The sequence below is a fragment of the Pagrus pagrus genome (genome assembly GCF_965226575.1).
Source record: "Pagrus pagrus genome assembly, chromosome: 2".
Taxonomy (NCBI): domain Eukaryota; kingdom Metazoa; phylum Chordata; class Actinopteri; order Spariformes; family Sparidae; genus Pagrus; species Pagrus pagrus.
The window spans coordinates 27337919-27363519 of record NC_140186.1 but is presented as its reverse complement, the minus strand read 5'-3'; the positions used below and the strand labels follow the sequence as shown (position 1 = coordinate 27363519).

At 40.3% G+C, this 25601-nt stretch overlaps 1 protein-coding gene across 2 annotated transcripts; it reads left to right on the top strand.

Annotated features, from left to right (window-relative positions):
- The first annotated feature begins 1227 nt into the window (after positions 1-1227).
- Positions 1228-19732, top strand: slc44a2 (solute carrier family 44 member 2 (CTL2 blood group)). 2 transcript variants are annotated; one of them, XM_084384049.1, is made up of 22 exons: positions 1228-1408; positions 7616-7664; positions 7755-7828; positions 8663-8747; positions 8881-8965; positions 9067-9186; positions 9288-9348; positions 9460-9586; positions 11165-11248; positions 11548-11660; positions 11753-11884; positions 11962-12061; positions 12827-12919; positions 13299-13383; positions 13588-13850; positions 14023-14117; positions 15346-15449; positions 15540-15613; positions 15747-15817; positions 15922-16010; positions 16117-16201; positions 16445-17947. In XM_084384049.1, the coding sequence occupies exons 1-22, from the start codon at positions 1372-1374 to the stop codon at positions 17011-17013; spliced, it is 2595 nt and encodes an 864-aa protein (XP_084240175.1). In that variant the 5' UTR covers positions 1228-1371; the 3' UTR covers positions 17014-17947. The 2 variants fall into 2 exon arrangements, with proteins under 2 accessions (XP_084240175.1, XP_084240176.1); XM_084384050.1 differs by lacking the exon at positions 16445-17947 and adding an exon at positions 18853-19732 and having other exon boundaries at positions 1229-1408.
- Positions 19733-25601: the final 5869 nt, after the last annotated feature.

The following is a 25601-nucleotide window of genomic DNA, read 5'->3' as shown; positions in this document are numbered from 1 at the left end:
TGATCATGATCATGATCATGTCATACATTTAAATTATTCATTGATTTACCGGCACACCCTCACCTGACACTATTGTGGCAAAAGGAGGGAATCTTCATGTGGTTTTAAGAGTCATCACGGCCAGTTTAGCTTCTCAGGAAACCTCTCATGAAATGATGTTTCAAGATAGTACTGACTGTATGCTTACTCATGATTACTCAGGGTTTCCTGCTCCTGTGATCGGAATTGCTCAAGATCTTAAGATTCATAACAAACAAATAGGAAGCAGCATATCACCAGAGAGTAACTGCTAAGTGCTGCTAGCCGTAGCTGCTGCTAGCAAGTTAGCCCAGTTAGCTGTGTAGTTAGTGATCATTGAAGTCTTTTACTATCTATGCGTCACAGTAGGTATTAAAAGGAATGGTTGTTTAGTTGTAGGAGAGTGGTGGAGGACGCACTCACATCCTTACATTAATGTAAAAATATCACACAATACAACACCCTATAATAACTCCATTAAGGAGGCGAGCCCTGCATCTAAAATTGTATTGAAGTCGATATACATAAAAGATTAATCAGCAAAAGGTATCAAATGAAAAGTACTGTCAATGTTATCATTTTACACATATTACAGTATTGGATTGATGTAACTCAAGCATCAACATTAAATTGTGTATTTGCTAAATGTTTTGCCAACTTAGGCTAATTATATATTATATCCTGCTTTGTACTAGTTTAATCTTTTAAAATGAATCATATTTTATGTGATGAATAACCCTTCAGCTAACTGGAAAAAAAAAGAGCTACCAAATAAATACAGCAGAGAGCAATATTTCCCTCTCAACTGAAGTTGAGAAGAGGTAGGCCTATAACATACAAATACTAAAGTTATAGCTCTAAATTGGGCATCTAAATAGGCCTAGCACTATTTTTCCACCACTGCTGTGCTCTTGTCAGTGGGTGTATTTTCTAACACAGTTACTCAGAAATGTTAAAAATAGCGCTCTTTAATTTAATCTCAATCATGATAAGTAAACCGGTCATGTTTACAGTGTTTCTGGACGCACTGAGTCCATCAGACTTCAGCATTGCTCCTCACAAACACTCCTCACATTCCATTAAAGTAGCGGCGAGACCGAATGGTTTTGTCCCGCTCGGGCGCGCTCTGATTGGCTGTGGCAGCTGTCAGTTAGCAGGCTCTGCTCTGTCATTGGCTGCCTCGGCTCTCCGTTAGCTGCGAAAGCTTCGTGCCTCAGTTTGGTTTGGGATGGTCTCTCTCTCTCCCTCTCTCTCTGTAGCGGTCTGTTATTGATGTTTCTTTCCTCGACATTTCCATGGTAACTGTCCTGTCTAAGGTCTGAACAGCAGCCAGGAGCCGAGCAGTGTGCGAGAATGGAGCTGGAGGAAAAAAACCCGGACCCTAAATTCGGTAAGAACAGCTTTATTCTGATGTTTTCTCCTCCATGTTTGCTTTTTCTTTAAACGGGCGAAGAAATGGAAACAATGACTGCGAGCGATGGGAGGGTGTGGACCTCACGGGTCTCGTGCGGCTCTGGAGCCATCCTCATCCTCCTCAGCCGGCTGTTTTTCAGAGGAGTTCTCATCTTCAACCTCAGAGAAATGTATTGAATTACTCTCCAGTTTTTCATTTGACAACACACTGTGAATGAAGGCAACGTGCTGTAAATGGGTGGTTGTATTCGGCTTGTTGGCCCTATGTTATCACTCTGCATTATAAACTACCCAGTTCCGTCTACTTGTGTTGATTTATGGCTGCTATAACAGGGAAACTAGGTTATCATCCATTCAAACAAGGCTTGTCTCCACATGCTTATATTAAATTGGCTTCATATTCAGGTTATTTTATACAGTAGGAACACAGAAAAACAGGCCACACAGGGGAGGAGGAGTGGATAGTAGGCTATGTTTGGTTTATTGTGTTTTCCCCCGGGCTCAAGAACCAGTTGGTGTTTCGTAGATTCACATATGGAAATTTCGTCCACACAAACACATGCACTTCACAGACATTCATCGCTTTTGTTCACACTGAATTTCTGCATGCACACATTATGGAGAAACCCATCCTCTATACCAGCCGAAGACATGACTCATCGCTGTTTATTATGTGTGTCACACATGCATCCTCTCCACTTGGCAGCAACTTATCAGCCCACAGCTGCCCTGGTGTGGTCTTCTCATGTCTGGGCCGGGTTGTTGTTCCTATGGACTGTTGAGTCATGAAGTTTTCCCAACCAGTGTTATTCTTGCTTAAATACCCCATGTCACTGTTGTTACATGGGAGGAAGGCCATAGAGCGCTTAGAAGCAGACCGCAGTCTCCACGCTGGTATTCCACTGGGAAGACAACACTAATGCTTTCTGACTGTGGAGTTGTTGCTTCTTTCACAATGTAAGATGCTCCCCACAGCCAACACCCACTATGTAAAGTGCTCATCCTCTCCACTCAATCCACGGCGCTCCCACTGTGGAGCATTTCCTCATAGCTTTCCTGTTACCATGTAAACTGCTCCTTTTCCTCGGCTCCCCTCCCCCACGAAGGCAGAAAGGTCAAAAAACACGGCCCTTTTAAACTGGAGATAAAGGTTTATACGACGCAAACACACAATGCACATTCCAGCTCTGCAGAAGTCCAAAACAGCAGTTTTTATCAGCAGAGTTTGACCTGGTTGCCTGCTACCTACACTTCCTCTCTGTCAGTGAGGTGTACATGCAGGCAGGGAGGCAGGCTGCAGCCTGCACTGCCTGGATTGTGTTCAGCCTTGTCTGTCCGACCCACTCAGCAGACGCAGTCAAGACGCTTCCAGTCAATATCAAGCTGGCAAACCCTCAGATGCATTGCCACACACACTGCATCTACACAGTGACACACAGCTGCTAAATGTTTCACAATGAGCGCTTTGGACTTGGTTTGGGAAAATCAGACAAATTGTCGCTGTTTGATCCGAGTACAGAGAGACAGTGATCGGAGCCCGTGGTTGTCAGTTTTTAAGGATTTATCGCTGTTAAAAGAGACTTTAATGTGTTTCTTCCTTCCTTTTTAAGAGCATGTAGGCCAATGACCTCATTAGTAGCTGCCAAACTGTAGTTTTTTGAAGCAGTTACAGCAGTAAAACAGTTTTACAGCCATTTCTGTGACTCCAGCAAGTACAATAATTTTTATCTGAATGCCCTAAATACAAAGATAAAAATGTCAGGAAAAAGAGCACATAATGTCTCACAATGTCTTCTTGCATGTACAGACAGACAGACAGACAGACACACACACACACACACACACACACACACACACACACACACACACACACACAAACACAGGGCCCACAAACCCATTAAGGTAGCCAGGGAAAGGTTCATCTGATAACCCCTCTGGGCCCATTAGTGAATCACATCAGTCATGACATCATCACTTCCTTTACCGCACACACTCACACACACACACACACACACACACACACACACACAATGGTGACTAGAAAGACGTATCATATTATCGATGGATGTCTTATGCCACTTCGAGCATTTTTTCTATTACATTCTTGTAAGTATGTCATGATCTTGAGATTTTCATGCTAAATACAGACATCTGTTTCTGTGGGTTTTCAGCATCATGGCACCTGCTGTATGTAGTGACCTACCTGAGGAACTCAATGTAAAACAAAACATCTGCAAATGTATACCTTTTTGAAACATCTCTTCCCTGAGTTGCTGCATTCACTGAGATTGACATCAGCAAACCACTATCACATTAATTGTGTCAGTTAGATGAGCAAACAGGACTATTTGCAATACATTTGGCTATCTTCACACAACCAATCTGCTGGAATGCTTTTCAGCACAATCAGTGATTGTTTTATGGCACAAAGCAGCAGCTCTAATAGAGCAGTGCCTCTGACACTCGCAGATGGTCCTCCTGATGGAAAAATCACTGTCAATGTTTATTCTCTTCAGTAAAGAGAAGGAGGAAATGTGTAGAAAACACGACGTGATGGTAGGGAGGGCGAGTACAACCAAACAGCAACAGCAAACCCTTTTAACTCTTCATATAAATACTATGCAAACAATCAGTACCATGCTAATACACACAACTCTAAATAGTGTTATTGTCTTAAAATAAAACACACAATATTCAGAATTAAATGAATTCAGTTACACAGAAGATCTTGAAAAATACTACAGCACAGCCTTTTCAGAAGGAACTGTACAGGCAATATTTTTAATCAACAACTCCTTATCGTATAAACAACATACTGTTATTACTGTAACTGTAAAGACCAATTAATGCATGGATATAATCAGTCCATTTTAGATGATATATGTTTGTTGCTCAGCAACAAGAATTTGCAGTAAAGAAACACCAAAGATGCATTTGAAACAATGTCTCTATTACAGAGTTTGTACATTTGAAATATCCCAAATAAAAGCGAATTAGCGTCTTAAAACTTTGTTTTTTGTATAGATTAAATAAATAAAATATTACTTGTAAATTAAGTGAGTTTAAGGCAAGATGGTAGTTAAACCTTGTTACCTTTGGAGAGAGCCAGGCTAGCTGTTTTCCTTTGCTTCCAGCCTTTATACTAAGCTAACCTTCTCCTGTCTGTACCTTTATATTTAATCAACATACGTACTGAATATGAGAGTTTATTTAGCCAGTTAGTCACATTAAGATTAGAATCTTTTACAAGTGAGACCCAGCCCAGACTCATTTAAAATAGCTGCGTTAATGATGTGACAAGACAACAACAACATCAAATCAAGTCGCAATAGCAGCGGAAAGTAGAAAAATGCATTTTATATACAGTGTGTAGACATGGGAGCCATATTTAGGCATGTGTGACACACCTGCAGCTGGCAGTGTCCACTTCCATTTTTCCGCATTTAAATTAATTTAAAGATATGAAGGTTTCAAGTTTAAACTTGGCCTCTCTCAAAAATGCAATTTCTGTGGGGCTCCAATACAGGTCAAGGACACTGAGTTTCGTAAGAACAAGGTAGAGTTTGTATGTGCAAGGACATGGCACGCGTGTGTGGTCAATAGTTAGTATTGTATTTCACGCTATGGCATGCTGTCAGTCTGTCACATGGCGACGGAAGTGGGCGGACCAGATTACGTTCATGTTCCACCAGAGAACACGTAGGACGGTCTTATCTCTGTTGTACAGCTCACCCCCTTTTGTATGTCGCACACACATCATAACCAAATCATTGTCTTAACAGTGCATGAAAACATTTCAAGAAATCTTTGTCCATTGTTTAGCAAGTGACTGGTGTGAAGTTTGGTTAAAAAAGGCACGTAACAAACTTGAAAATACAGCTAAAAGTAGAAACAGGAAGCTGTAGAAGGCCATACATCGCACTGGATGAGGGTTAAAGAGAAACCGTTTAATGGTAGTTTGCTGTATTTGTTGAGACTGTTTTTTTTTTTTTGAGACATGTGACCACTGAGGTTAAGCTGCAGCTGCTCTGCGTGCAGTTGCACCCTGTTAAACAGCTGTAAGTCCAGGAAACGGTGAAGAAAATTGATTTAATAGAATGAGTTTAAGCCCAAAATTATTGTTATGATGCCGGAGTGAAAGGCTGTTTTGATTGCAGAACATGTCCCTCAATTTTGGCATCAGCAGGTTCACAGGCGCCACAAGTCTTTGTTGCTGTTAATGCTCCTCTCTCAATTCCCCCATCAGCAATGTTTTTACTGCAATTCCCCCGATGAGCCCTGAGCCAAGAGAGGGACCGAAGAGAGAAAGAGGGAATAGGAGGTGAAGGCAGAGCTATGAATACAGTAAAAGGAGGAAGTGAAGAGTTAGAAGTTAGTAGACGCTCTATACAGGAAGGAAACCTAAAGAAACTGGCAAAACACAACAGACTAAGAAATCTACAAAACCGTCCATGACAGAAACTGAAGGAGAAATAACGACGGAATGACAAAATACGAAAGACAAGGTACTGTAACAGTCTGGGTGTATGCTGAAGTGAAGGCTCACAGCTGAGACAGATATACAATACTTTAAGATACAAGGTCCATCGATGCCTTTTGTGGTGCTGCCAGTTGTGTGTGGGCAACCTGCGTATATGTGTGTTTGTGTATAAGCAGTGTGTGGTGTCGCAGATATAACTGCATGTAGCACTGGGTGGGCACTGGGCTCGCCTCTCACTCCCACTTGGAGTCTGTGACAGAGCTTAAAAAAGAGTTTAATGATTCTTCATCGTGTGAATTGTCAAGAAGGCTGCGACAGACAACCACAGTAATGTGACAGGATGTGTGTTAACTCAGTCTGGTTTTCTCATAAGAGGATGTTGGTAGAGGAGGTTACGTTTACTGAATTCATAACTCAAGCTGATTTCCTGAGTAAAACAAATTTGATTTGTAACTTTGAACATGAACGATAAGCACGTTCATTCCCTTCTGTTTGAATGTGTTGACTCGCAGTATTGGCTCGTGATGATCTCACTCTAGGCAGAGTGCACTTGGTGGATGTTTCTCCTCTGCCGTGTCTGAGGTGTTTCCATGGCGGCTGGTGATGTCCACAGGGAGCTCACCGTCCACAGGGAGCCATTTTGTGGGTTGCTAGGCATGACAGTCAGGCAGAAGAATCCTTTTGTTCTGGAGACTGTCCTTTCTTTGTCAATACACTTGAACTTGTTCCTACACCCCACTGTAGATAGTGATAAAGCATTGCAAATATTAAATACTGTATGAATTAGTCAAGAAATTATTTGTTAGTGTGTGTAATCTGTGTGAAATAGCCAATTAGCCACTGCAACACAATAAGCACTTAAAAACGACTGAAGGAAAAGTACTGAATTTCTTTTTGTGGCTATTTTGCCTTTTTTATGTAATTGTGACAATATAATACTGCTTGAAATTGGTGATGGTGTGTAGAAATGTTGTAAAGTAGTTAATTACAAGACCAGAAAAAAAACGGTACCATAATCACATCATTTGCCATTTTAGACGTAAAGCACAATAAGCTATGTATAATATGACGGTAATTTGTACATATTTACACTTAACTTATTAGGAGATGCTCATAATATCCTTCACAATTTAGTATAATTTTATCATCATATCATTCAGTGCAGTGGTGTCATGATGGTAATTGTACAGCTTTTATTATTTCATAAAATTCAGTTCAAATTAGTCCAAATGAGTGAATCCAGGCCGTTTTAAAAAGAAACTAGAAACTATGATATCAAAATGATATGTAAAAAGAGTTTTATCTGTGTCAGCTTAATTCCAACGGCAGTATCAAAAAACAAGTGATTCAAGTATTATTGGTGGGTCATGAATTTTGAATACTCGAATAGTCAATATTCAATTAGAAAAATGTGAAAAATTCCATTTCCAGTTTCTTCCCTTGTTTTTACTGGCACCTGGAAATAACGTGATAGCACCAGGTGTGCCTGCAGTTGGTGGTTAATGGGCTTCCATTTAGGTCTTCAGTGGTTCTCTGAAAGAGTTCCTGAAGTGAAACCTCTAGTCATTGGTTCACAAGTCATAATGCATGTGTTATATAATCGTTGTCAGTCTTTGTATTATAATTCAGTAATACATCAATATATCTATGCAATAATTTATAGCAGGAGGCATTAACAAGCCTGTTGTCTCTTTTTATCCACAGGGGAGTCCAGGAAGTTTGACCCAAACTTCAAAGGGCCGATTCACAACAGGTGAGACGTGTATTACAGTCACAGATCATAATTTGCTTCTTTCTGTAATACAGAACGCCAATAACAATATTCTGCCTCTCCTCTTTCCAGGGGCTGCACAGATATCCTCTGCTGTATCCTCTTCATCTTAGCCCTGCTGGGGTACTTTGCTGTGGGTATCCTCGGTAAGATTGATCCTCCATTACTACAATATGTACTGATTCAAGTCCATCAAAATTAAAACATGTTGTACATCTCCTCTTTCGTCCAACATGGTTTATTTTTGCATTCATCAGGGTGGTGTATAAAGCTTTACACCACTGGTTTCTTAGATGCAGTCCAACGTAGATACCAAGTACAATATTAATAGATAAAAAAAAAGAGAAATATGATGTAATATAATTCATTTGTGTACTACCTATCTGTTGATTTTAATGTTGTTTTTTATACCAAATAATTATGGTTGTTGCTGATCCACGGGCAATAAATAAGGACAAAAACAACATGAGACACCATCGTAATGAAGTCAAGATACCCAAGACGTTCGGTTAACTGGAGAAGAGTTATAAGACGTGTTTTATTTATCTTGCACTGAAGGTCACATTGTTCTGCACCTCCCTGTGTGTGTGTGTGTGGGTGTGTGTGTCTGTGTGTGTGTGTGTGTGTGTGTGTGTGTGTGTGTGTGTCTGTGTGTGTGTGTGTGTGTGTGTGTGTGTGTGTGTGTGTGTGTGTGTGTGTGTGTGTGCATGTGTTCTCCAAATAATAAATAGTTTACATATTGAAGACGAAATGCTTTGTCTGTCTGCTTTCCAAGAATGCAAACCTTTTTCAATGTCTGTACTGGCTAGAGTTTAATTTCTCATTTCTCATTTGAAATTTGAAATGTGTCTGAAAACATTCAGATTATTTAATTTAGTATTGATTGTAAGCTCTGTTGATACAGAAGAGCACTATGTGTTATTGTTATTTTATCTGATGTCCGCTTTTGTTCTGAATGACTTGCATTCTTCTCCATGCAGCCTGGTCTCAGGGTGACCCCAGGAAAGTGATCTACCCCACGGACAGCAGGGGGCAGTTCTGCGGACAAGCTGGAACACCTCTGGAGTGAGTCACCTGACAATATGAACATGATGTCTACAGTATATGTGTCCTTAAAAACATCTCGCATGCAGATTTTCGACATTTATCTATAATACAGACCAAATAATAGTTGTGTTTTACTGTTTTCACGCAACAGAAAGAAGCCACTTCTGTTCTACTTCAACATCCTTAAATGTGCCAGTCCTCTGGTGCTGCTGGAGTTCCAGTGTCCCACCACACAGGTCAGAAACCATATCTACTTATCTTTCATGGGCATTGCAACACTTCTCATTTCTAACGATCACGTTAATTGACATGATTGTATATTGTTGTTTTTGTGCAGTTATGTGTGGAAAGCTGTCCTGACAGGCACCTGACACTGGTGAAAGCCAAGTTAGGCAACAAAGACGACCATGAATACTACAAGCAATACTGTAAGGATGGAGTGGACTTTACCAAACTGGTACGTATTCATTTATCATTCTACATACATGCTTAAATGTAAATTAAATTATGACAAAGAATGTTTAAAAAGCACACTAAAGGCTGATTAACATGATTCAGAGTCCACCGGAGATCCTGAGGGACAGCTTGTGTCCGGCCATGCTGATGCCCAGTAAACCCTGTGAGTGAGAAGCTTTTTCTTCTCTCTCTCTCCTCATTTTACGCCACAATACGAGCTGCTGTGTCTGTAGATCTGTTGTTTCATTAAACGGATCATCTCCTCCTTCCACAGTCACGCGTCGCTGCCTTCCTGCTTTGGGAACAATGAAAGGCGGGGTGGTGGTGGTGGGCAATGAAACCAGTTTTAATGATGGAGAGGGCAACAATATCAATGCCACGGACGTGCTGGAGGCATCCAAGTGAGTCTGTTTCACTGTATGGTGACATACATTTACACACAAAACATACTTATATCATAAGGAAGCCAATCAGTCTCTTTGTGTTGCACAATTTCAGAACTGTTTGACTGACACGCTGGTACAATCACATCAACCCTAAAAGTTGTAAAAGAAGCTCAACAAATAGTCGTGAAATGTATGAAATTTCGAGGGGTCCCCTGAATGCTATCACTAATAACTTTTTGATATAATTAATGCTGAAAAGATTAGATGATTAGTGATTGGCTATTTGACAGTCAGTTTATCATTGTTAATTTAATTCAGTTGGGTTGTGGATTGTTGGCACAATTTTCTCGTGCTCTTGGAACTACTTTCTTTTTTTGACTATTTCATGTGATACTCACAAAAAATAGATTAATCAGTAGGAATGAAAACAGTTATTACTTTTAGCCTCAAGAAAAATGCTTAACCAGTTCAGGCTTGACACTTTCGACACACATCTTGCTATGCTGTGTCAGCTGACAGTTCCCCATCATATCTCTCTACACTGATTTGACGGCTCATGTAATGGTCTTACTCTCTCTATGCGCTGATGTGTTTTTGCTACATTGCTGCTTTGGTTTTGCTCTATTGGTATGCACCCTGAAGGGTCTATAGGTCAGGATTTTCTATCAGCTTTATTCCCACTGGGAGAGGTTTCAACAATCCCTGCATTTGTTCCATTATTTATGTAAATAATATCTAATTAAAAGTTGGCTTACCGGCTGTATGGTTTAACTACTTTTATATAGTGAAGCTATTGCGGTATGCTTATATAGATTATTACCTTACGTGCTTTTGCATGTGTAATATCCTGATGAATGTTAGCATCAACTAGCTAAAAATGCTGGTGCTCAGTGTGTTTAGCAAACACTGTTTATACTATAGTTAACCTAGCTAGCCACACTGTCCTCTCAATTGTCCCACTGATGTTACATACACACTAAAAACACTGATTTAAGGTTAAAGGAAAAGCATTAGTGTTATAGTTCTTTCTACACGCTTTTGTAATTATTTATCTAACTATGTCATTATTTCTTTTATGTTATTTAGCCTTTAGTTAACCCGGTTACTCCCATTGAGATCACAGATCTCTTCTACAAGGGAGACCTTGACAAGAATGGCAGCAACACGGAGTTACAACAGTAAATTAACAGAAAACACAATCAAATATTCAGATAAAATACTTGCACATACTGTACACAACATGGACTCAGTTGACTTTCACCACAGTTTTAAAGCTGTTCAGTGTTACAATATTTTGTAACACTAATATTTTTACTATATAAGTTTCAGTTCAGTCTGTAGATTGTTGGTACCGAAAACCTAAAACCTTCCTCTCTCAATTCAGTACTAACTTTGGGAACAACAAATACAAAATGTCAAGAGAACAAAGACTGTGATTTCCATATTTCAAGTTCAAAAGAGTTATTGATTCAGTTACAGGGTTATTAAACTTGACTGATAACCTTACTAAATGATGTCAGGTTCAGTTCTCCATACTTACTTAATTTTGGAGTGTTTTGTTTGTGGTTTGTGATTTGTTTCCTTCTGTTACAGGAAATCAAATGTGGTTGTTGAAGCTCGCCAGGTGGCCATGAGAATCTTTGAGGACTACACTCAGTCTTGGCACTGGATATTGCTGTGAGTCTGCGCTTTTTTTAGTAGTCACAGTAACAGAAATGTGTTGTGTAGAACTTCACAAGACAAAATCACCACTAAACAGATCCAGTCAGCCAACATACTGAAGCTGTCGAAACACACACAGTTATCATGGTCGTTAAATGTCCTCACTCAGTATATGAAAAGCATGACTGACTTTAACTAATTGATCACTTTGAAACCAGAAAAATGCACGACTTCCAAGATCACATGAAAAAGTGCTAAAAGGCTCCGCTCTTAAATCTCAGTATGTTAAAACATTTGATGTGTCCACTCTGCAGTGGTCTGGTGATTGCCATGGTGGTCAGCTTGATTTTCATCGTCCTGCTACGATTCTTGGCTGGCGTCATGGTCTGGGTCATGATTGTTTTGGTTATTCTAGTCATTGGATATGGTAAGTCTTCAGCCTCTGTAGATCATAAAGTTGTATCTGTTTGTTAAAGAATGAAAAACAAGTATTTGAAATGTATTTATATATTTTTTTAGGAATTTTCCACTGTTACATGGAGTTTGCGAGTTTGAAGGGAGAGCCGGGCTCTGACGTCACCATCCGTGACCTGGGCCTGCAGACGGACTTCTCTGTCTACCTGCAGATCAGACAGACTTGGCTGGCCTTCAGTACGCACAAACACACTTAATTCTTCAATTAATCTCATATAAAATGCTGTTAATCTAATGCCTTATCTGGTTTGCAGTGATCATTCTGGCTATTGTAGAGGTCATCATCATCCTGCTACTCATCTTCCTCAGAAAGAGGATCCTGATTGCCATCGCCCTCATCAAAGAGGCCAGCAGGTCAGTCTAAATCCCAGTATGGCATTGTGCAGCATTTTCCAATATGTCTTCTCCGCTAAGGGTACAAAAGTGACCAGACCTGTTCACATATTTTAAAGCACCCCTAATCAATATTTTTAACTTACAATGGATTCAGTGAACGTGTAATGTGAAAGGGGTCGCTCATCGTGACAAACCCACAGAGATTTATGACCCAACTCTGCAGTTCCCCTCAGCTCCACGAAGCATTTTAGCTTCTTTCAGCTCATTGTTTTGGTGTTATGGCCCACAGATTAACAGCTTTGGTTCAGTCTCATGGATCTTATCAATGTGGTTAACAGCTGTTGCAGGCAGATGTTTTCAGCCAACCCAGTAAAGTCTACCTGTTCAGCAAGAAAACGGCAGATAGACACAGTTAGCAACGAGCTTGTGAGCACAGTAGCGCTTTTAGCAACTAAATAGCCAAATGTTAACCTAAGGAGTTGGTGGAGACCAAAACAGCTAAAATGAGGCTGAATATTGGACTTACATTCATCAACTCCAAAAGAATGCTAATGTTGCTATGTTTCTGTTGGATGTGTAAATAGGCAGCTGTTAGCTAACACCTTTAGCATACCAACGTTATATATTTGTCTTAATAATAGTTAGACGCGCCCTTTAGTTCCTATACTTAAACATCAGAGTGCCAGGCTGTGTTTCTTTGTTTGGGGAACTTTATTCTACCTTTCGGAGAGTATTATACCCAAGCTTGTGACATAATGTTTCCATTGTTGTTTTCTTTTTCAGAGCTGTTGGGCATGTGATGTCATCGCTTTTCTACCCACTGCTGACCTTTGCCCTCCTGGCCATTGTGATCGCTTACTGGGCCATCACGGCTGTGTATCCTTACTTTTGTTAAGATGATGACCAAAGATGGGCAAATCATTAAAGTGTCACTTCATAGTTATGCACTGCTTTATTTTTTTCACTCTGCAAAAAAAAGAAAGACGCATTACCAGTCAATTTGAATATTCATCTACAGTATATTAATTACTCAATTAATCCTCAATTAAACATTCAATCCATCACATTTAAATCACTTATCTTCGTCTGAATGCTGTTGCAACATGTTCCTAATATTTATCATTCTTTCCTGCTTTATTTCTTGTTTGTGACATACTTTCATAAATGTACAAATAGATGCAGATGAGTCTTGATTGTGACCTTTTCAGATATATCCTCCCTTTGTTGACATTACCTCCTTGACCCCTCTGACCAGTTTCTTGTCCACATCTAATGAGCAGGTGTACAAGGTGTTCAACAAGACTGATTGCGAGTACTCACGAGATACCTGCGACCCCAAGGTACGCTTTTAAATGTCACTGCCACAATATATTAACTGATTGAAGATGTGTTTGGGATTCAGCTAAAAAGCCTGCTCATATTTACCATTCAGGAAGAAACAGTTTGGTTATGTCACTGTTAACCTGGACAGCATCACACTTTCATCATGGTTTGCTGATTTAAAAAATCCCCTCTTAAATTGTCTGGTCTGCTTCCTCCTCCAGACATTCAACACCTCCAATGTTTCAGCTCAGTGTCCTGATGCAGAGTGCCTGTTTGCCTTCTATGGTGGGGAGACCCTCTACCACAAATACCTCATCCTGTTCCAGTTCTACAACGTCTTCCTCTTCTTCTGGTGCGCCAACTTTGTGACGGCCCTGGGCCAGGTCACTCTGTCGGGGGCCTTCGCCTCGTATTACTGGGCCTTCAAGAAGCCTGAAGATATCCCAGCCTACCCCATCTTCGCCTCGCTGGGACGGGCCCTCCGGTTAGAGGCTGAATTTGTATTTGAATTTTGTGTCATGTGTGTCAGTGTATTTTCAAAACAAGCAAGTGGAAGTGAGGCATATGTTAGGTCAGTAGGTGGGTTACCCTCCCTGTGTGTTGGAGTAAATGTGTCTCATGCTCACAGTTGGCTTGTGTTTCCTCCTGCTGTCCAGATACCACACAGGCTCCCTGGCTTTTGGCTCTCTGATCCTGTCTTTGGTCCAGGTCATCAGGGTCCTTCTGGAGTACCTGGATCACAAATTGAAAGGTCAGAAGATTTAATTTCAGAACAGGATGACCGACCTATAAAAATACTTGGCTGTGCATCTTCATCATTATTATATATTTATCAGTCGCTATGTTTACATGCCCTTTTTTTTTTCTCCTATCATATTTTGTGTCACTGTGGGCTCATTTTTACTGCGTCTCTATGGAAACTCCATGGCGAGAAGCCGGGAGAACTCAAAAATGTATTTTGTGCAGGACAACACGGTTCTAATGCCAAAAATCATTATCAGATTTGATGGTGATGATCATTTCTATTTATTTATTCTTTTTTTTCAAAAAAAACAACAAAAAAAAAACAAACCAGAATCGATACAAACAACATTTTTCAAATGCCCAAATGCTATACATATTAAAATAATTAAAATTGTCAACCAATACATACAACCTTGCTTGTCCCTTCTAGCTGCTGGCTCGTCCTCCCGCAATTCATCTAATTTCACTGAATTTTGGTCAAGTGACTGTCACTGTCAGCCTAGTGATTTTTGACTTCTCAGTTGCGCCGAGGAGCACAGAATTAAATGTTTTATACAGGATCTGATTAGTGTGAATGGTTTTCTTTTAGCAAGATTTTAAATGAGACATGTAGAATAAATTGATTTTGAAGGAATATCACTGTTTTAAACTTCGATTTGGTTACTTTTACTGATAGCAGCATTTGTAGTACATGTTTTGTATGAAGACCGTCGGAATTTTGAAAATTGTTGATTTCTAGCAATGACAAACGTTTTAATTTTGGCCTTTTTTTAAAAAGAAAACATGCCTATGAATTGCATGTGTAATGCCAAAGGTCAGAAAAATACACGTTAATGTATACTGCAATCATCAAAGACCTGGTTAAGATGCCTGGAAGTGCTGATAGTCAATATGTAACAGTGGCACATCATGCACAGTATTACTGCTATTGCATTGTCAACATTTCTATATTTCCCCCGCTGACTTTGTCTTGTTTGCACCTTTCATACAGGTAACCTTTTCATACTTGTGCACCTGTTCACACATTTTCATATAGCTCTGTGTGTGTGCAGCAGCTTGCAGGTGCACAGAAATGTCTTTTCTGATTTATTTATAGCAACAGGGACGCTAACAGAGGTGCATGTAACTTTAACCCAAGTACGACCACAGGCCATTATTAGGTTACTCTACGGTTTAAACACATCCAGTCACTGGTTCGTTCATGTAACTGTAACATTGTCGCTCTCATCCTTCAGGTGCTCAGAACAAGTGTGCTAAATTCCTGCTTAGCTGCATGAAGTGCTGTTTCTGGTGTCTGGAGAAATGTATCAAGTTTCTGAACAGAAATGCCTACATCATGGTGAGTTCTTGTAACAGGAAGCAGCTCACTCAGAGATGCTGATGCCTGGTGCGGTCTTAAAGTGGTACATTTTTTGGTCTTCTTCTTCAGATTGCCATCTATGGAAAAAGTTTCTGCCCTTCAGCTCGAGACGCCTTTTTCCTTCTCATGAGGAACATTGTCAGGTAGGATTTCACTAGCTTATATTAATATCCACAAGCATAAGACTACTACAGGTATTCGACAAATCAAGCTATTCTTAGCCTAATTTAATTTGATATACTCTCATGTTCTCTAACCGTGCCAAATTCAACACAGGGTGGCTGTTTTGGATAAAGTGACCGACTTCCTGCTGTTTCTTGGGAAGCTCCTCATCGTTGGAATTGTTGGTAGGAAAGCTTTTTATTTTTAGACCAAAATGTCTTTAAACTGGAGAGAGATCTGTCTGGATTTCTAATTTAAATCCACTAACACGTCTTTTTTTTCTGTACAGGGATTTTCTCTTTCTTCTTCTTCTCTGGAAAAATCAAAGCAGTGGAGGAGGCTGCTCCGTCTCTGAACTACTACTGGGTGCCAATTCTGGTGAGGGACAGTTATTTGAGTAGGATTTCATCCTTAGTTTTTGAGCTCACCCGTGGGCTCCGACGCCACAGCAGAGGTCTTGATGTATGTGATTTTCTTCTTGTAGACGCTGGTAGTGGGATCCTACCTCATCGCCCATGGTTTCTTCAGTGTGTACGCCATGTGTGTGGACACACTTTTCCTCTGCTTCTGTGAGTATCAATGCCTTCAGCCAGATCTCCTGCAGATCTCTCTCTTCTTCCTGTTTTTCAAAAACTCATACAACTGTGGAAAGCTGTGGTTTCTTCTTCCTGCAATGTTTCTGACTCATCTTCTCTTTTGTCTCATTTCTCCCTTTACTTTATTTTCAAACATTCCCTTTATTTCATGTTTTCATTTCCCCCTAATTTTCCATTAACCCCACCAAAAACACTAAATAAACACTCACGCAAAAGGTGAGGACTTGGAAAGAAACGACGGCTCGTCTGAAAGGCCTTACTTCATGAGCCCTGAGCTGCACGAGATCCTCTCAAAAACAAAGAGGCTGGAGGAAGATGGCGATGCCGTTGAGCAGGTGGACTCTGCCAAGCAGGAAGACGAGGTGAAATTGGAGGAAGAGACCCCTCTTAACCATCAACAAGACGGAGAGATCCAACTGAAAGAGCAGACGGTGCTCGGGCAGGAAAATGAGGAGGAGGAGGAGCCTCTGAAGTCCAAGATGGACTCTGAAGACAATGAGGAGGAGGAGCCTCTGAAGTCCAAGATAGATTCTGAAGAGCCCAAAGAGGTGAAAAATGAAGAACAAAAAGTAAGTGAGGCAGTGGAGGCTGAGAAGAAAGAAGAAGAAGAGGGAGAAAGAAAAGAGGTGAAAGAGGCTGCAGAGAAGCTGGAGTCAAAACCAGAGGAGAAGACAGAGGAGGCGGCGCCTCCAGCTCTGGAGACTGAGAAAGAGGAAACCGATGAAAAGAAAGAAGAAAAAGAGGAATCTAAGGAAGAAAATCCTCCCTCTGCACCACAGGAGTAGATGTTAACAGTAATGTCAGGGCAAAAAAATGAGGCTTGGTGAACCTCAACGAATGAAAGAACTGTACAACAACTTTGTGATATGGACGTGTTAAATGTGCGGCATACAACAAGCTAAAATTAAGGATGGCCTTGCTACGTGAGTGACGTCCAGCTGGAGAAGGTAGACATGTGAAGGTTGAAGCAGGTCAAAAGCCCAGTGCATCTCTGTAGCTTGAACAAAATGCTCTCTTGTGTTGGTTTTAGAACAGTGTTGGTTTTATATTGTGAAGATCTGTAGAACATTGTGAGTGCTGAACCTGTGCCTGATTGCTGTCACTAATAGTTATTGTCTTAATCCTGTTATGCACTACAGAACCACCAAGTACCGTGTTTACACTCAGAACAAACACATCTCAATCGATGGTGAATCTCTTTCACTGTTTACAATAATACCAGCTGACGCCAAAATGTTACAGACATATTTGATATACTGTATGAATATTGGATCTTGTTTTTCCTATGGAACTTGTATATATACAGTTGTGTATGTCTATTATGTATTTTTTGGCTTCGGTCTTGTAGAGATCCTCGCCAAGATGGGATCCCATGTATTGTATTGCCACCTACTTGCCTTGGTATTTCGGACTGGCGTAAGCGCTGTGATTGTGTCGCCATGACGCAGCCATCGTGACCTTTCTGCAGACCCCAACGGTTGTTTACTGATCTCCCCTGGTCTCGCTCTGTCCCTATCCCTCTGTCTCTCTTTCTCTCTAAGTGCTGCATGGTGTTGACATGGCCTTCTGAATGCTCTCAACTAACCTCTCTGGATGCTTTTGTACCTCTTTTTCTTGTTTGTCACCTTGTGAAAGATGTAAGTTGATTTTCCACTGAAATTACTGATGACATTCCACATTTATTGGATGTAAATCTTAATTAAAGGTGATTGTATTTAATCAGAGTAGTTCTGTTACGGCTCTGTACATGAGTTTGAAGGCGGTTTGGCGTTTGGAAGCAGGTGAGTTTTCATGTCCAACACAGTCAGCCAGTACTTGGATTTTGTCTTAAAGGGGCACTCCAACAATATCACATGTTGAATGTCACTTTTATTGTCATGGGAAGTGCTACTCAGCCTGACATCACTCAGCTGACTTCAGGTGATGATAATCCCAGGTCGAGCATTTGCTAGTGAACAAATTGAAATGCATTTTGGGAAGTGTAGTGTTGTGGGGTTTTCTTACTTCACCCATGTTAGGGGCCAGAATCAGGATATCTCTGGCTCTGCTGCATTGACTAAGAAGATTTTTAGATACACAAAGATATACCAAGACGAAAAGAAAAGAAAAACAATTCTTTGTGACAAAAATGTCTCCTTCCTTATCCCTTTAAGGGTCCCAACCCCCAGGTTGGGAGTCTCTGATACAGACCGGTCTTTTATTTTATTTTTTATTAAAGAGTAATTTAACACCACCCGAAAATGGTGTGCTAACCTGTAGTGGCTTATCTGTCACCTTCCTGGAGTGATGTCCAGGTTTACTTCAGGACACCGTGACATCACTGTTCTGTGTGGTGTCAAGTAGAACAAAGCACTTTTCAGACCACACCCAACAGACTTGAACATTTCAACCCCAGAGGGCAGTAAAGCACTGCTTGTCAGCCTTGTGTTAAGTTACTCTTTAACTGTCTTCCTTCACTTCATGGAGTACCCCTTTAATTCTTAGCCCTTAAAACAGATATAACGCTTTGATTATCTGAATAATAGATAGACAATGCATGAATACAAGAACAATGACATTACTGTTAAGTGTTAGCGTGATGTTGGGAAAATATAGTTCCTCAACTGCTTCTGTCCATGTCACAGTGGAGGATCTGGAGCGCAACGATGGATCAGCAGAGAGGCCGTACTTCATGTCGCAGAACCTGCTGTCCCTCCTGAAGAAGTCCAATGAAGAACCCAAATCTGTAGATTAGGTCACAGCTTTGTGTGTGTGTGTGTGTGTGTGTGTGTGTGTGTGTGTGTGTGTGTGTGTGTGTGTGTGTGGTGTCTTTAAATGACAAGGATTTACAGTGCCATTTCCTGTGCTACATAATGTATGTACAGTATGTTTGTGTCTTACTGCCAAATGGGATTCATTATGTTGTCTGTATGATATTATTCCTTTTGTATTTTCTTACGGAGTCTCAAACCTATCGACTCCCTTACGTTTCTCATCAAAGGTGATTTTATTACAGAAGGAATGTGGAAGCTCGAGTTACAGAAGATAACTGTAGATAATTTAAGCATCGGTTTGCCTTAAAATTCTGTTGTTTTTTTATTGTACTTTTCTGTCTTTTTGTCATTTTTTTGTGATTATTCTGTCATGCAGTTTACTTGGAAGCTAGAAGGGTCCAGTATAGTAAAGCTTTCTAGAGTAAAGCTATGCTTTATCAGTCTAACTAAGCATATTGCACTCTTCAAATTAATTCACCAAAGCAGGGTTACTAAACTGCAGGCAATTAAAAGCTCAGTATGATATCAAAGCCTTAAGAGATTACAAATGACCCAAGTGGTTTAACTTGGATTAGCAGTCTTTATTTTTTAATACCTTTTCTGTTAAAACTCTCCACTGATTTTAAAACATATCCATGAATATTGTGCATATTTTGAGTTTGTTCATTTTTTTGTGAACTAATAAAAGTTTGTGTTGCCATATCAGTGTTCAAAGGAGAAACAGGACACTGCTTTTGAGCTTTATTTGGAATGACATCTGGATTATTGTGTCTATCAGTGTTGTCCCTCTTAGGAGGAAATGACATACAACATTTTTAATATGAAATAAAGTTCTCGAAGAATAAGCAAGGAAAAATTGACATATAAGAGCATTTAATATTTTAGATGTGCTTTAACCTTTTTAACATAAATAAATTGTGTTCAAGTTTGTCATGACAAGGACACAAATTAGACCGAAGTTTTATTACAGAAAGTGTATGCAACACAGGACCAAAGTAGTCATATATAATGCCATTGTGTTACATATGGATGGCATTAATAAATCTTTTCCATTTTTGCAAACTGGTTTACAGTCATTTGGCAAACATGATATCAGCTATGAATGTGTAAAGTGGTCACAGTTGGGTGATACAGGCCTAGTAGCCCTACAAAGTTGACAATTTCTTTATCTCAAGTTGCTGTATTCTTTCTGTATTTGTCTATACGGAAGCCTTTATATTTTACTCTTTACAGGAGCACGGTGGACTAGGGAGGTTTTTTTGTTTCTTTTAAATTTGGCTGAGTGGTATTTGTGAAAGAAGGAAATCTTTTGTATATAAGAATATGACCCTGAGCCACTGCTGTTTCATACGGGTTACTTAGAAAAACCTTCAGCCTCGCTTTGGGGTAGGTGTCCATTTGGGTCAAGCTAACCTGGCGAAGGGAACAGACAGGTGTCTCTGCTAACTGTGTAAACCACCAACAAAACAAACATGTCGTTCAGTTCCAGCTCGATTAAACCTCCACTACATGACCAGATAACGGAGATGCAGCGTAAAATTCAACTACTGGGTAAGTTTGTTTAAAAGTAGTCTGGCCGTTGATTTCAGTTCATGCTGCATTATTTACTATTTGACTGGCAGACCACAGTATGTGCGCTTACAACACTGTGTGTCAGACAGAGTGGTCAGCAACACCGGGGCCCCACAGGGGACTGTCCCCTCTCCCTTCCTCTTCACACCATGGACTTCAACTACTGCACAGAGACCTGTCATCTCCACAAGTTCTCGGATGACTCAGCAATAGTTGGATGTATCAGTGAGGGTGCTGAGGATGAGTACAGGACTACTGTGAACAACTTTGTCACATGGTGTGAGCGGAACCATCTACAGCTCAATGTGAGAAAGACCAAGGAACTGGTTGTGGACCTGAGGAGGACCAAGGTGCCGTTGACCCCTGTTTCCATCCAGGGGGTCAGTGTGGACATTGTGGAGGATTAAGTATCTGGGAGTCCACATTGATAATAAGCTCGACTGGGTAAAGAACACTAACGCCCTCTACAGGAAGGGACAGAGACATCTCTATTTTCTGAGACGGCTGAGGTCCTTCAACATCTGCCAGACTATGCTCAGGATGTTTTATGAGTCTGGTGGCCATTTTTCTGTCTTTTTCTCTCTTTAAAATAAATGAATATCATGATGGCATACAGTCATAACAAATTCACCGTTGTCATACTGAAATGTAGTTTGTCTCGCTGTGTTATCTCCCTTGTTTTCTACCTTTCCTCCCTCCATTTCTATCACTCCTTCCCTCTCTTCTTCCTGCCAGGCTGTGGCTGAGGTGTCTCCAGACTCGGATGAGTACGTGCTGGAGCTGATGACTCAGTACGAGCTGAAGTTGCAGACGCTGCACGAGGAACTGCAGGGAAAGGATCTGACGGCTCTTATGAAAGAGATGGAGGAGGAGGAGGCGAGTGGAAGCTCCACAACACTCATCCAGCATCGCAGTGGGTTGAAGCACAGGTTGGGGTTTCGGATAGATTTTGCAGAGGTAGTCCTCTTTAAACTGACTCAGAAGGCTTGTCTCCAGTTTTAGTGACTCCAACACGTTTCGGCATCAAGCCTTCATCAGGGAGTCAAACAGATCTCATGGAACAAAAGGCCCTTTTACAGTAGTATTCCACCAATAGAAAGCTCACTCTTGGACATGTTTTTCTGGCCAAAGACCCTCTCAAGACCACAACACCATAAAAAGATAATAATTGTATAAAAAGAGAGTGCTTGGGGGGTTTATTGTCATTTTTATGTCTACATACATCCCTATCCAAAGAGCGCCTCTAACAAACTTGATTAAAGTGCTCCTACCTTTACATTCTTTGATCATTAAAAAATAGTTTGTGTAATTTCAAAAGACAAATGAAATAACTAACATTTGCCTCTGTGAGGGAGCCTTGATCTTTCAATCATAAATGCAGTTCTGGCAAAGGGCATGTTGGGTATTTTGCCACAAAGGAACACAGCATGGCAGAGCATGTATGTAAGTGTGCCGCTGTGCTTGCATAACGTATCTGAATGGAAAGGCAGCCATTAGAGCCACCTGAAGTGTTTGTTCGTGATTACTAACGCTCGCAGCACCTTCTGTTTGAGGACATCGGGTATCAGAGTGTACCATAGGAAACACGTAACACTCTGTAGGCCATTTACTAATGACATTGACTATTTTACTCTCAGATCCATTTTTAGAAGGCATAATCTTTGGGAGTGACGTACATCTGAGGTGATAATTTCAAAATCAGTGCAGCCTTGTTTGCTTGACTGGGACTATTAGAAACTGCTCGGCTGTCCTGGCCACACAACTTGCAGCTCGACCATAAAGAAGTCTAAGAGAATTGGACCAACTTGTCATCATACCTGTTACCAAAAGTGCCCCAATGCTAACGGTGTGTTCACATGCTCCTCAGGCGGTCCTGTTTCCTGAGTTAGGAAATGTAGGTCTTAATGTGGAAACAACATGGACACTACAAAGAGAACATCTAATCTAGGTCACTCTACTTGGGACACGGTTACAACCTGATACCATATTACAAACGGGCAAAAAATTATCATTTTGTAAAAATGTTCTTACCATCAACTAAACATTTACTGTCGTCCACCATGTTTCTGCACATCGAAGTTAACAAGTGGGCAATAAAAAAATCTTTGCCAACTTTCCGAGTTGTTGTTCCGTCTTATGGGAGCTTCTTACATGAATTTTGAGTGAGCTGGGAGCCAAACACACACAAACACACTAATACAAGCACACAGTCCAAATCTGTCGTTATCTCAAACTGTCACTGTTTGTGTCTCAGAGGAGGAGAGTGAAGAGGACGAGGCTGACATCATCTCACAGGACGCGTTGATGCGTCAGTCTCAGCTCATCATTGACTCCAAGTCCAAGAAGAAGGGCAAGTTCTGATCCGACAGCCTCCACAGTCTCAAGACTTCAAGAAAATCAAATGATCTGAGCTAAAAGCTGATTGAAGTGTAGAAGGAGCTTACTGTAAGAACCTATATTGACCATCCAAGTTTCCCCTTTGCTGTTTTATCCATTTAATTCACCTCGACAATTATTATCAGCATTTTCTACAAAGAATCTCTGGTTTGGAAATATATTTTTAGACATGTTGAAAGATGTTGTTGAATATTTATGACTAGACGTATTTGTGCTTTTTCTGGTTACTTGTTGTATAAGTGAGTTTGTTTTGACAACAGTAATGTTCTCTGTCAGGTGTCACTGTTGCGCCAACACTTGTTTCGCCGCCTCTTTTTCACAGTTCAGATTCCACCCTCTGCCTCATGTGAAACCAATAGGAACAATCAAACTTACACTTTTTACCATCTATTTTATTCTCTTTCCTTTTTCTTTTGTCCATCATAAATGACTTTATAAGGACAAAACAGGTCTCTCTGTCATTGTTCTGTCGATGGAAACCTGTCCTTCATGAATGTAATGGGGTTTGATCTTACACATGATGCACTGCAGGCTGCAGTTCACTGAAAGCCAATACTTCTGACAACCTGACCTTTATTTAATGGGTGAATCACATCAACACTATGCATTGTCCCAGTAAAAGATGTGAAACAGAGCTGTGTGTGTGAAGCCTAACCCAACACCTGAACTATCTGTGCTATGCTCAGCATCTCAAAAATGGTTCTGTCTCTTTGTGGGTTATGGAGTCAGCTCTTGAATGTAAGGTGGATTGACTTGTTTTGTGCCCTGGTTATCTGCAAAACAGTAAATCGTCAGACAAGCTGTCAGAGTTTAACCTCAACCATGTTTTCTGTCTCATCTTACATCTTCCTGCAGCTGCTGTGATGAAGAAACTTGCAGAATATAACCAGACAGACAACTTTTGGCTGCCTGACCTGTCTATTGAACCTGTGTGTGTTTGTGTGTGTGTTTGTGCGTGCATGTGTGCGTGCTCAGTAAATTCCAGAGAAGGTTAAAATAACAGCAGTTATGTCGTAAGAGGTATTGATGTTCAAGTGTTGGTTCTTTCCTGTCAGTGTCCGATGTGTCCATTGCTGTCTAAAATCCACATTTTGTGTTTTTAGCTTGGGTCAATAATGTCGGCAGTTGTCTATTAGCCCACATTCAAAATATTTAAATCTGTCTGCAGTCTTGACCCAGACAAATTACAATTATTCAGTCAGGTTTGTTATTTTTGAACAAATACAAGCCATAAGACAGTATTTAGATCAAGATAACCATTTTGGCCTTTGACTCCTGATGAAGTAATATCTACTTCTGAGTCCTTGTCACAGGTTATTCCCATAGTGTTGATGTGAGTTGTGAGAATTTCAATCAAAGTGATTTCTACTTCTCAGATTCTTTCATCTGAATGCTTTTTATTGTCCTTGAGATGTAAATGTGTCTGGTATTTCATTAGAAGAAACTGACAGATTATAGAAATAATGATGTTTTTTTTTTTTACCCTATGTGTGGTCCCAATTACTGACTCGGGCCATTATCAGACACTAAAACTCTTCACTGATGTGTCTTATGTGCAGATAAAGACACACTGGTTAATGAAATTCTAGGCTCTGCCATCAATAATTGAATCCATAAATGTAACATTTGTAGGGTCTATGTAAAGGGTCTAATCAAAAATGTAATTATTTTATTTAATCAAAAAATGGAGCGCAGTTCCTAGATATGCCTAAAGCTGTGATTCCCAAAGTTCGGGCCGTGAAGATACTGCAGGTGGGCTGCGAGAGGTCAGTTACAATAAATATAAACAAAAACATTAATTTAAAAAAAGTGATCAGAACTATCAAAACAAGGGAATTATATTACATGTTTTTCTTCATTTATCTGACCTATTTCTCTGTGGTCTTACAACAACATTATTTAACTTGGGACCAGACTTTGACACATCTGAACGATCCTTATATGGTGTCAATGTGTGCGAACTATTACTGCATGTGATGCATGTCTTGAAAAAAAATTCCAGTTTACAGATTGTTATGAGCATGGATGATTTATTTGCAATGCATTACCTATTACTGTTGAATTCCTGTTGCTGTATATGAAATTTAAAAAACAACAACTCCATTTTACATATTAAAAAAGCTTGGGCAGGCCCCAGAACATTTTCCAATTAAAAACTGGACTGCGTAATTCTTAATTTTGGGAATGGCTGCCCTAAAGTAAGACTTAAAGCAGCTACCTTCATTTTTTGTTGATTCTGGCGGCCCCTCTGGACAAATGTGGTATGAGCACCACCAATTCCTGTGGTAAAGATCTTGATCTGGCTAGTGTATGCATTTTATTTGGGAGCAAGTGAAAGAAAGAAAGAAGATTGTACTTTTAATACAATTTTTCTTTATTAACCCGTTAAAAGTGCCTTGTGGTACGGTTAAGATAAAAATCAAGAAAAGGGGGAGAGGGATCCTTCCTCTGTGTCTCTTCCTGAGGTTTCTTCCATCTTTTTTTCCTGTTAAAAGGTTGGGCTTATTTGCAATATAGCAAGTTTTTCCTCACTCCAATCGAGGGTCTAAGGACAGAGGATGTGTTCACTGTACAGATTGTAAAGCCCACTGAGGCCATGTGATTGTGATTTGGGGCTATATAAATAAAATTGATTTGATTTGACATAAATA